This window comes from Myxocyprinus asiaticus, chromosome 33 (assembly GCF_019703515.2).
Source record: "Myxocyprinus asiaticus isolate MX2 ecotype Aquarium Trade chromosome 33, UBuf_Myxa_2, whole genome shotgun sequence".
NCBI classification, from domain to species: Eukaryota; Metazoa; Chordata; class Actinopteri; order Cypriniformes; family Catostomidae; genus Myxocyprinus; species Myxocyprinus asiaticus.
In genome coordinates this window covers 27,893,853-27,906,502 of record NC_059376.1, presented here as the reverse complement: position 1 = coordinate 27,906,502, position 12,650 = coordinate 27,893,853, and the positions used below count along the sequence as shown (strand labels likewise).

Sequence of the window (12,650 nt, the reverse complement as noted above, 5' to 3'; positions counted from 1 at the left end):
TGAGACGGAATAATGAACTGCCAAGTACAGCAAAGGTAGGAGGACATATAAGGGAATTAAAAGACAACTTTGAGATCTGGGAGGAGGGGAAAAAACAGGAAAAGGAGATTCAGATATTTTTGACTCAAATAAAGGAACTATCAAGACTCTTCAGCACTTCACAGATTTTACCTATTTGGCTAGAAGGGAGCTACATAAAAAAGGGCTCAATGAATATCTGCATTTAGGGCAAATATCTATTTTCTTGCAGGATAGGGACTAAAAACACTTGTCAAAAATTATGAAGGAATGGTTTGAAGTTTGGAAATTTAGAATAGCCCAGCCAGACCTCAGACTTTAATCAGGTGAAAATTGCTCACCACCCATACTGAACTCTCAATGTAATTTGGCACAGGTGGAGAAAATTTTAATTGAAGTGCTGGCAAAAATTCTACAATTTTGAAGTGCAAAACTCATGCAGACAAGAACAATTACTGCTGTATCTAGTGCTAAAGCTCTGTGGACACAGTATTGACATGGAAGGGGTGAATTTTCCAGTAAATGATAAATATGAAGCTTTTATTCAACCAAAAAAAAAAAAAAAAGAAAAGAAAAAAAAGATTAGGGTGTTTAATTTGATTTTGTGGTAATATAATAAAAAATAAAGATGCATTAGGGTGTTTAATTTGGTTTTGTGGTCATATAATATAATATTATATATATATATATATATATATATATATATATATATATATATATATATATATATATATATATATATATATATATATATATATATATAAATCTTTATTTTATTAACATTTGGAGATCAGGGCAGGACAACTTTTGTTACATCATCTGAGAGGAAATATTATGTAACATTGCCACAACAATATGTAACAACCTATGCTTAAGGCACTTTGCATTGCTAAAATTGTATAGGAACCTGAATGATAGGCTATACCCTCACTAGTTTGCCACAACATTTAAAATATAGCTTCTTTTCAGTGATGCTGTGGCTGTAAAATGTGGTTGACATTTTGACTTACCAGAGCTCCTCGTACATACTGGATTCACCTAGACAACAAACTGGTCTGCGACTGCAGCCTCAAGGTTAACCTGTTACTATGGAAACAAGTCAGCCAATAAAAAAACAGCAGACGGTTGCTATGTTGACTGCACCCTTTTTGTTTTAAGGATGACCTAATTTTTTTTTTTTTTCAGAGCAAGTCAGATACAAGCTTGTGACACACAACACTCACATACACACAATCACAATAAGAGAGGTAAGAAAACAAGCTACATTTTTACAAACACAAGTTCATATGTTCTAGTGGAGGACTTGAATGAAATAAAAATCCATGTGACCTCCATCTGTCTGTAAAGTAGTCTTTCTGTATAATGCAGGAAGGTTTTGTCTCAATGGAGAGGAATTCTTAAAAACCATACCATGACAGAGATGCAGTTGTCATAGGAACGGAAAAATACCACAGTGAAAGGCTGATGTGACTGCAAATTCAATGGCTAATTAGGGTAAACAAAGAACTCTAATGCGATCTCTCATCTACCTGAGCGTATAAACTAATCAAATCTGGTTTAATCAGATACTAATCACATCCAGATTTAGTATCAGTGAAATGTCCTCTAGAAGATTTGCTCAACCTTGTGCATTGATGCCTACATACATCACAGAATGCAAATCAAACATAGATGCACATTCTGATATGCTATTCTTCTCACCACAATTGTACAATTGTCTCAGAGTGGTTATCTGAGTTACCGTATACTTTGCCAGTTTGAACCAGTCTGGCCATTCTCTGTTGACCTCGCTCATCAACAAGGCATTTCTGTTCACAGAACTGCCCCTCACTGGATGTTTTTTGTTTTTGGCACCATTCTGAGTAAATTCTAGAGACTGTTGTGTGTGAAAATCCCAGGAGATCAGCAGTTACAGAAATACTCAAATCAGCCCATCTGGCACCAACAGTCATCCATGCGATTATCTAATCAACCAATCGTGTGGCAGCAGTGCATAAAATCAAGCAGATACGGGTCAGGATTTTCAGTTAATGTTCACATCAACCATCAGAAGTGGGAAAAATTTTGATCTCAGTGATTTGGACCATGGCATGATTGTTGGTGCCAGATGGGCTGGTTTGAGTATTTCTGTAACTGCTGATCTCCTGGGATTTTTATGCAGTCTCTAGAATTTACTCAGAATGGTGTCAAAAACAAAAAACATCCAGTGAGTGGCAGTTCTGTGGATGGAAATACCTTGTTGATGAGAGAGTTCAACAGAGAATGGCCAGACTGGTTTGAACTGACAAAGTCTGCTGTAACTCAGATAACCGCTCTGTACAATTGTGTTGAGAAGAATAGCATCTCAGAATGCTATTTTGAGATGCGGGTTGGCGCTGTTTTGGTGGCATGAGGGGGACCTACACAGTATTAGGCAGGTGGTTTTAATGTTGTGCATATATATATGCAATATAAAATAAATTTTACTGCAGAGACATAAAAGATTTGTACTGTAAACAAATCAACCCTTGAAATGTTAGATTCTTAAAGATGCAATCTGTAATAATGACTATGAAGTTAACAGTTTTAAACAGTAACGCATTCATACACAGTATGTTACCTTTCCCCCTTATGTTTAGACCAGAAAATACTGTTATACTTGTAGGATTTTCAACACATACGGATTGTATCTTTAAGAATGAATAATGAATTCTGTGTGTTTTTTTTTAAGTGCTACTTTATTAAAAAAGTATAAACTTGACCCGACATTTTTATGAATAGTCATTTTGATATAAAAACATTACAATCTTTTACACATTAGTACTTAATTACACAGCTTTAATACACACCACCCTGCTGTTTGATAAGCAAACGCACAACATTAGCTGCCACACTAAACTCAACTGGTCTTTGAGATACACAGTATAGCAAAAAATATGTGAAAAATAAAAGAATCCCAAAGCACATAATCAAAACTCACAGATATACTGCTGAGATCATTTTTCACCAGAGAAAAAATCATTCCAAAAGGACGACCAGAAAGAAACAAGTACTTTCAGGAACACCAAGAGCAAATCCCACTCCCCTCTTTTCTGCATTTTCTTGTTTGTAACATATTTACGACATTGCACCGACAATTTATAGCAACTCCGAGCTTTTTCAGAGAAGCAGTTTGATTATATTTGGTTGACCTGAGCCTCTTTGCATGTGCTCCAGCCATTTGGGTTAATTTAATCCAGATCCCATTAGTATCCGATTCTAAGACACCAAAAGAGAGCAGCTGTAGTCCATTGAGACATGCCATAGATCACAGATAGTTTGACATTGTCCATTGGTGAAACTTGTCACTGTCTGATCATAAAACCCCAAAACACTTTGATCCAACCTGCCAATAAACTAATTACAGGGCATTGTACACTATTTCAAATTGCTTAGTCATTGTTCCATTTTTTAATCTCCAACTATATCCATATAACACACAGGTAATTTTTGCCACAATCAAATGTATTGTGATTTGATTCAATCATATTTTGATCCACCAGCACCCTCTTTATTTAAAGAATGGTGGGGGGGGGCACCTGGATCTCTTGACTGCTTCTGTAAAGGGGAAAGGGATTGTCTATGATACAATTCTTCTCACCAATTGTGTTAAATTTTCTAACTGTTCAGTCTATGTTTTAGAAAGTCCTCCTCGAGTCCTCATTGGTCTCCCTAGTTTTGAAGCAAATCACTTTGGGCTCTTTCTTAGATGAAGAAAAAGGCGTAAAAATCAAACCACTGACAACAGCAAGAAATAAACCATTCTCTGATACCACACAACAGTGCTAGTTTTTCACTTTTCTTTCTTTTCTTTTTTTCCCCTTTTGCAAAGGTATTTTTTTTCTTGAAAGCATGCATCTTTTTTTTTTTTTTTTTGTCAGGCAAAGTGCATAAACAGTATTGACAAAGAAAAACACTTACTTCACCACATCGAAGTGCTGTGGTCGTGACAGTTTGAATTGATGTTATGACCAAAACATAAAATAACATGAAAAGACACTGGGGTCTCCGGTCAGATATGTCAAATCTTTTTGTGTGCAATTATTTATTTAATTTCTATCAGTCCCTGAGCTTTTGCTAATAGTTTCTATGATTCAAGATTCAAGCTCTTTATTGTCATTGTACAAGTACAACGAATTACTGATCTCCCTTTACTGACCATTAACAACCTCTAAATTTGAACTGATTTTAAATTTGCTGTTTCAATTTCATAAGGGGACTGTCTTTGACAAACAACATGCTAAGCATGAGACATTTGTGCTTCGTAAGAAAATACTTCCTTTATTTACTAGAACTGCTTGACCCATCAAATGAGAATCTCTGTTTGAATATTTTTTACAGAAATAGAGGCTTTGACATTACAAAAATAGGGCCATGTATTTTCTAAAGCTTTTAGATAATAGATAGCTTTTAACATTTTAAAATAGGATCCACTTATCTATGAACACATTAAATATAGACTTTTTGTCAATATATCATATTTTGCTTGGGATTTATAATAAGGTCCACTTCTTGAAATAGGGGACGGTGCTTTGCAAACAGTTTCTAATCAAAATACATTTATCTCATTGCAGAGAGCCGCAGGAATGGAATTATATTCTGTGCTTCAAGTTATTTTTTGTAATAGACTTGTTGCTCATATATTTTTTTATACTTTGAAATTTTCTAGGCATCAACTATACGCCTGACCTTGTCATAAACTAAAGCATGTTATGACAAATAAACAAGGATTCCATAATATTCCTATACAGAAATCCCCAGTGATGCTACTCTCTGTTGTGATATGTTGTCTGTGGTGATATGTCATGGCTGGTGAAGGATTCTGGTGACTACTATTAATGTTTGTGATGTAGGTATGTGAGCAATCATTTAGTCAGATTTTCATGTAAGCATTCTATCATTTTTGTGCTGCAAGAATGCTGACCTTTAACTAGACTTACAAAACTCAATTAATGCTTAACTAATACTTGGAACCCATGTAAAATATATAGCAGTGGTGCTGTACCTCATTGGGTTAGGACACACGCCTGTCCCCATTCAAGATTCAAGCTCTGTTCATTCACTATAAGAAAAGTTCCCCAGAGCTCCCCCTACAGGCCAGTGACATACATCTCCATGCCATCATTGAAGGTAAAGATGGTGGTTGTGCTGGAGGTGGCCGAGCTCTGCTTTAGGTCGGGGATGCTCTCGTACAAGCTCTCCCCAGGAATCAGCAGGGCTTTGGCTGGGAGATGCTGCAGTTTGGGTGTCTGCTGGGGGGGTGGAGGGGGTGGGGGTGGTTGTTGCAAGGGCTGCTGGGGCCTCTTCCTCTTGGGTCGCAAGGTGGCACTGGCATTGGGTGGAGGTCTGTCACGCTTCCAGCCTCCCCCGCCCTCCATGGTCTCATAAGCCAGGTCTGACTCCTCTGTGCTGATGGCTTCGTAGCAGTGGTCCTCCATGCAGGCAGGAGGCACTCTAGAGCCTTTGCCCTCCTGCGGGGCCCACGTCTGGGGTTTGACTACCACGCTGAAACCCCCGTCACGCTCACCACGTTCACCCCGTGCCAAGGTCCTAAAGCCGCTGATGTCTCTTGCGGCTGTGGGCGAGCCAGGCATGCCTCGCTTCTTTTTACCTGGTTTGCAGACTTTGGAATACATCTCTGTGATCTACATGGCGACAAACAGACAAACCATCAAAGGGGTCATTCACAAAGGATGCGTAAGCGTGTTCAAAGCAACATAATTTAGCAGATGGGAATAAATGCTGGTGTATCAAAAAACACTTTTAAAGGCTGAACTATTTTAAACTTAACACAGCATCTTAAAGGAATAGTTCACTGCAAAAAAGAGTCTTTTGAAGCAATACAATCACTTTGTGTGATGAACTTAAGACGTTTGTCCACTGTGAAATCAAACTATATTTATAATCAAATTTTCAATAATAATTTGAATTTTTAAAAAGTCTTTAAATCTCTTCGCATCTTGTGACCAAATGTGCGATATGACGTCATGCCATTTGGTCACGAGACAGATTTGATGTTATCGACATATGCGTCATATTTGATTGTATTTCACATATTTGATGTGAAGACTTTTCTAAAATTCCACAGAACAGTTTGGAGCGAATGAGGGTAAGTAAATAATGACAGAATTTTGATTTTTGAGTTCCTTTAAAAACTGGATAATCGTAACATGAGACGCTGAAAAAGCAGCGAGACGTGTCGCAATGGTCAAAGACGTCCATCTAGCGCATATTTACATAGAAAAACTGAAATGGAAAAATAAAAATAAAAAAATATTAAAGAACAGTGCAGACTGACTCAAGAACACATCCTTTGTGAATGGCCCCTAAATCTGCAACAGAAATATCACCTCCATACAAAAGCAAAATTCATAAGCAAACATACAGTTCTTTTCAAAATTTCAGACTCTGAACCACTGAACCCTTTTTATGTGTGTAAATTATGAAAATGTGTGTATATATCTTTTACTCTGAATGTTTGCTTTTACAGTTCCTGCTGTCTGGTGTTCTACAAAAACAATCTTACCCTTTAAGTATACGCATTTGTGCGTTTCCAGCTGTTTCTCGTTAACTTTGAAACACTTTTCAAAGTAAAGGCATCTGTAATGTTTGGAAGGTTACAAGGTTTGAAGGGCTCTGGGTTCCCTCACAGTGGACAATGTGTCTAGGTCTATAATGCAAGCATTTTTGACTCAGGGTTTAGTCAAGGGTTTTTAAAAATAGCCATTTCTAGCCATTGAAATATTTTGGAAATAAGCATAACAAGACAAATTTATATGTACATTTATGCATTTGGCAGACACTTTCAAGGCAACATTTTATCAGTATGTGTGTTCCCTGGGAATCAAACCATGACCTTAGTGTTGCTGGTGCTATGTTCTACAAGTAGAGCTACAAAAGTTATATTCACTATAGAAATGTCCATGACTTTTCAAGATTTTATTAATTTCCATGATTTTTCCAGACCTGGAAACCATCATTTAAGGAATTCCCTGATATTTCTAAGTTTTGAATCCTGTTGACTGCATTTAAGGAGAGGTGGAGGATATGTCTCAGACCTGTGTGGAAACTAAAAGCATGCTCACCCCTGCTGCTGATGCTGCCATGTTCTCTTCAGCGTGAGAGCTCAGAATACCCATCTGCTTGTGCTGGAAGATGATGTCATCATCTTCTGGAGGTTTCCATATGTACTGCTCTCCATTTCCCATAAACACTGCCTCCTGAATGTACAAAATAATGATTGACTAGATAGAATAAATATTATATTACAGTTTAACAAGGCACCATCTCAAACAATAAATACTGGAGAATACTGCTGAGTTGAACATCATGTATTACTGTGCTTACTGATTACCGGTACATCAACATTAACCTCAAAGCAAAGTTCAAAGCTTTAAAGTGTGGTTGCCTGTTTTTATGGTGCTTGCAAGACAGCCATGTATTGATGTTACTAAAACATTCTGGTTAGGGTTTGTTCTAATCCCTTAACGGATTAAAGGAATAGTTCACCCAAAAATGAAAATTCTCTCATTATTTACTCACCCTCATGCCATCCCAGATGTGTATGACTTTTTTCTTTCTAGAACACAAACAAAGAGTTTTAGAAAAAATATCTCAGCTCTGTAGGTCCATACAAGGCAAGTTAATGGTGACCAAAACTCGGAAGCTCCAAAAAGCACATAAAGGCAGCATGAAAGTAATCCATCCGACTCCAGTGGTTTTATCCACCTTCTGAAGCAATCTAATCGCTTTTGGGGAGAAAAGAACAAAAGGTATCCCTTTTTTTACTATATATCTTGACATCAGCAGTCTCTTTGGTGATCATGATTTCAAGCTCGATTATGCTTCCTAGCAAGATCTATCATTCTGCACATGTGTCAAGCACTAGGAAGTGTAATCGAGCTTAAAATCATGTTTGTGCATTGAGACTGCAATCGCAAGATGTACAGTGAAAAAGGAGTTATATTTTGGCCTGTTCTCACCCAAAACCAATTGGATCACTTCAGAAGACATGGATTAAAACACTAAAGTTATATGGATTACTTTTTTTTTTGCCTTTATGTGCTTTTTTTGGAGGTTCAAATTTTGGCTACCATTTACTTGCATTTAATGGACCTACAGAGCTGTTCGTTTGTGTTCTGCCGAAGAAAGAAAGTCATAGAGGGTGAGTAAATGATGAGAATTTTCATTTTTGGGTGAACTGTTCCTTTAAGTATTAAACAACTGCAATGAATTCAGCCAGAACTGCTTAAAGGGATAGTTCACCAAAAAATGAAAAGTTTGTTATCATTTTAAGTAAGGGCTGATATCTCTTTTTGTGTTCCATGAAAGAAAGAAACTCAAACAGGTTTGGAACAACATAAGATTGACTTAAATTATGACAGAATTTGTATTTTTGGGGTGAACTATCCCTTTAACATACAGTCATTCAAACTTTGGTTTGCTATCTATTTTGGCTTCTGTAACCTTTAAACTTCTAAAAAATTTTAAGATTAATGTTTGTAAATCACCCATTGATGTTCAGCATTCAAAATCTAATCAACTGTGATGATGTCAGCGTAATATTTGCATTTAGAACGCTAATTGGTCTTTTACTTACAGCTATTTGCTTTTGGATTTGATTGGTCTTTTGTATAACCATCTATAGCCAGTAATGGCAAAAGAGCAGGACCAAAGCCTAAAACTGTAAATGTAAATGTAAAATGTAAAACCTTAGCTTACATAAAAATGTAACTATTATTTGCCTGCTTTATAAGCAATGACATTATCTTCAAGAAATGCAAATCTAAGTTTAGTTTTGAGGGACAGTTCAAATTAATCAGAACAAAGAAACAAAACATGATAAAACTCTTTAAAATGATGTCATGGTCACACACAATAAACAAGCTAGATATGAAAAATCCACAAAGACATGACAAAGGTCAGCTGAGGAGTCACTTCAGAGTTCTTCTCCCTGAACAATAAGCCCATGTAGCATAATCAGGCTATAATCCCCATGCTTAATATTAGCCTCATGTCTAACCACTCAGTGTATCTAATGATATTGGCTTTAATGCGTTTCCTGTGCTGTGGCTGTAAGGGAACAGGCTGGTGCTTGCTGTGCACTTTCTCCTCATTGTTATGCAGAGGAAAACGGAAGTGGGGTGTGTCACTGTGCCATTTTTAAGGCAAGGATTAGCATGTTATTGAACTTCTTTCGTTCACCATTGCAATTCGCTTTGTCTCACATTAGCACTGGCCCATTTTCTGGGTCTGGCTGTTTGCCAGGGTTTGAGTGATTGAAAGGTTTCACTCCATAGAGTTTCTACATGTTGCATCATTCTCATAGTAAAGGGCATCTAAGTGAGCAACACATCAAATGCTGTAGATGGATCACACTTGTGAGTATCATTGATTTGGACAGATTTCTCATGGAGGCAATAATGTAGTATACTTGTAGTATACTTAATTTCTCAAGTCCACTCTTGTGCTAAAGCACACAAAAAAAGAAGAAGCCATTGCCTGCATGCTTCTATTTTTAAGATATTCTTTATTATAGATGGTCGAAGGCCATTAGTTGTTGTATAACAACAAAATACCTTCAATCAGCAACAAGGGTCTCACATACTGCAGTACTGCTTTGAATTTGTAGCCTCAGCTAAATCCCAGCGGTTCTGGTGTTTCATGAATTGTGGAATTACATGAGTGCTGACTGAGTGTATGAGTAGAATATAGATACAATAACATTTAAAAGTGTTGGGCTGTCATGATACCAACGTTTCATTAGTCAATACCAAGACCTTAAAAATTTCGATACTATGTTATTGAAAACACTCTTTTATTTAGAAAGTGAATTATTAAAGTATTTTATTTTTTTCAATCAATTATTCAAGTAAGGACATAGACTATGTCTGCAAAAAAGACTTTTCTGTAGTCATTTATGGCATTTTAGCATTGAAAGTAATTTAAAGGAATATTCTGGGTTCAATAAAAGACAAGCTCAATTGATAGCATTTGAGGCATAAAGTTGATTATCACAAAAATGTATTTAGACTCATCCCTCCTTTTTTTTAAATAAGCAGAAATCTGGGTTACAGTGAGGTACTTACAATAAAAGTGAATGGGGCCACTCCATAAAAGCTAAAATGCTCACTGTTTCAAAAGTATAGCCACAAGACATAAACAATATGCGTGTTAACATCATTTTGGTGTGATAAAATCACTTACTGATTTTAAGTTATATCCTAACTTCTTTGCCATGACAGCGTAATAATGTAAACCCTGTAATCCTGCATAAAAACGATAATTTAAACAACTTTACAACTCAAATAATACACAAGTTTTAACAGAAGAATTAATGTGTGTTTTTATAAAATTATACATTTCACATTTCTGCCTTTAAAACCTCCAAAAATTGGCCCTATTCACTTCCATTGTAAGTGCCTCACTGTAACCTCAATTTTTGCTTTTTTAAAAGAAAAGGAGGGACGAGTCGAAATTAAATGCCACAAATGCTGTTTATTGAGCTTAACTTAAACTGATCCACCATAATTTCTGTACCACTAGCATCACCGAACATCCATCCATCCATTTTCTATAGCCGCTTATCCAATGTAGGGTAGTGCAAGCGGGACAAGCCTATCCTTGGTGTTTCTACATGGCCAAAGGCAGGGAAACACCCTGGGCAGGTCGCCAGTCCATCACAGGGCTAACACACACAGACAAACACAAATCACACTCTCACTCACACCTACAGACAATTTAGAGTCTCAAATTCACTTGACCTGCATGTCTTTGGATTGTGAGGGAAACTGGAGCACCCAGCTGAAATGCACACAAACACAAGGAGAACATGCAAACTCCACACAGAGTGAGCTGGGACTTAAGCTGGGGACCTTCTTGCTGTGAAGTGACAGTGCTACCCACTAAGCCACATGCCACCCTCATCACCAAACAGATTTGCAAAAACAATAATTTTTCAAACAGATTCCAGGACAACTCCTCCTGTCTTCTATAAGTCGAACAAAAAGATAATTCCGCCCAAAACTCATTGATTGAGGCAATGTTGCTGTGTCTGGCTAGATGGGCTGCTTGTTTTGATAGCGCCACAGTATTACACTTTTAGGTGAAATCAACCTACAAATGACTTACTTATAGTTGACTCTGCATGTTAAGCTGGGAAACTAGATACAATTTTAACACTTAAAAAATTACACACATCAGCTTTGTGTTGTTCTTGTTCATTGCCCTAGGACAGCGTATTTATATTCTCATAAAGCTGATGGCATCTCCCATTATTCTCTGCCTACCTTAGGGAAAGAGGGAAGGTTAAAGGCCTCCATATTTTTTCGAGGCATCTTCTGACTGTGTGGGTGGGATGGAGGTGGGGCTGGGTGAGTGGGAGGGGCATGACGAATGTCTCCACTGCTGTGTGGTTGTTGTTCCCCGAGCCCCTCCTCTGTCTCTGTTCCGTTGTCCCTCTTCTGGGCTGCTTTGTCCACTCTCCGGACCTTTCTGATGCAGGCGTACTCCACTGTCTCCTGGGGTTGAGGGGGTGTGTTTATCACCTGGGGGATGGTCTCTGTTTCTGTGATCCCACCCTCCATGCAGTCCCCATCAGGATCAGGAGGAGCTGGGGTATTAGCAGGGACTGCCGGTGGGGCGGGTGTGTCTGTCTCTCCTGCTCTACCTCCGACTCCGTAGCGGGCATCCTCAGAACCGCGCGTGGGAGAGGAGCGGCGGCCCACCTCAGCATATGTGTGTTCCCCGTCCTCACCGGAGGGGATCTGAGGCAGCTGGCGGCCCTGAGAATGCAGGTCAGAGTTTGAGCGACGGCTTGGGAGTAGGAGCAGATCCATGCTGGCGGGACGGTTCTTCTTAGAAGATTCTACAGAGAGCAGCAGATCAGTTAGCCAAGATTAAGAGTTTAAAATCTGACAACCAGTATTATTAAAGTGATAGTTCATCCAAAAATGAAAATTCCTGCCCAAAATTGGGTTCCAAACCCAAATGACAGCTGCATCTTTTGCTATCATTGTATGGAAAAAAGATGCAATGAAAGTGAATGGTAATCTTTTGTGTTCCACAGAAGAAAGAGAGTCATATGGGTTTGGAACAAACACAAGGGTGAGTAACTGAAGGCATAATTTTTGGGTGAACTATTCCTTTAAGATTTTTCAAAGAGACAATAAAAAGATTTGCTCGAAACTGCAGAGGCAAAGGGCAGCAGACACATGCCAATCACTATAGAGTAAACCCCCTTAATTACGTATACTAAGGTGGCGATAGAAACTCCCAAAATGCAAGCTGTTACCGTGCCTACACTTTGCCCCCCGACATGTGTAAAGAACTAAGGTCTATGAAGCTTTAATAAATGTGATTGTACAGTACATACTCTTGCCATTGCAGTTGAGTCTGTTCATCTCATGAAGCTTGGTGTCTGACTTACTGATGGAGCGCAGCTTGGACTGCCGCAGTATACTCTGAAAACAGATGCAAAGAGAACTGCTTAATTTTACTGTATGTAAATATTCAAATAAAAATAAAATACAATGTAAACCTGCTGAAAAGACCAGCATTTTTTGTTTTGGATGCTGGTGATAAAATCATTTTGGGTGAGAAACAAAGAAAAAATT

At 37.9% G+C, this 12,650-nt stretch overlaps 1 protein-coding gene across 2 annotated transcripts in view; it reads right to left on the bottom strand.

Annotated features, from left to right (window-relative positions):
- Positions 1-2,739: 2,739 nt before the first annotated feature.
- The window catches only part of LOC127424277 (uncharacterized), a 43,931-nt gene continuing 34,020 nt past the window's right edge, over positions 2,740-12,650 (bottom strand). Inside the window, exons 4-7 of one of the 2 annotated variants that reach the window (XM_051669299.1) lie at positions 12,410-12,497; positions 11,325-11,902; positions 7,122-7,256; positions 2,740-5,681 (exon numbers count right to left, since the gene is read on the bottom strand). In XM_051669299.1, coding sequence (XP_051525259.1) covers positions 5,127-5,681; positions 7,122-7,256; positions 11,325-11,902; positions 12,410-12,497 — 1,356 coding nt within the window. In that variant the 3' untranslated portion in view covers positions 2,740-5,126. The remainder of the gene's footprint in view (positions 5,682-7,121; positions 7,257-11,324; positions 11,903-12,409; positions 12,498-12,650) is intronic. The other variant, XM_051669300.1, reaches the window with a different exon arrangement.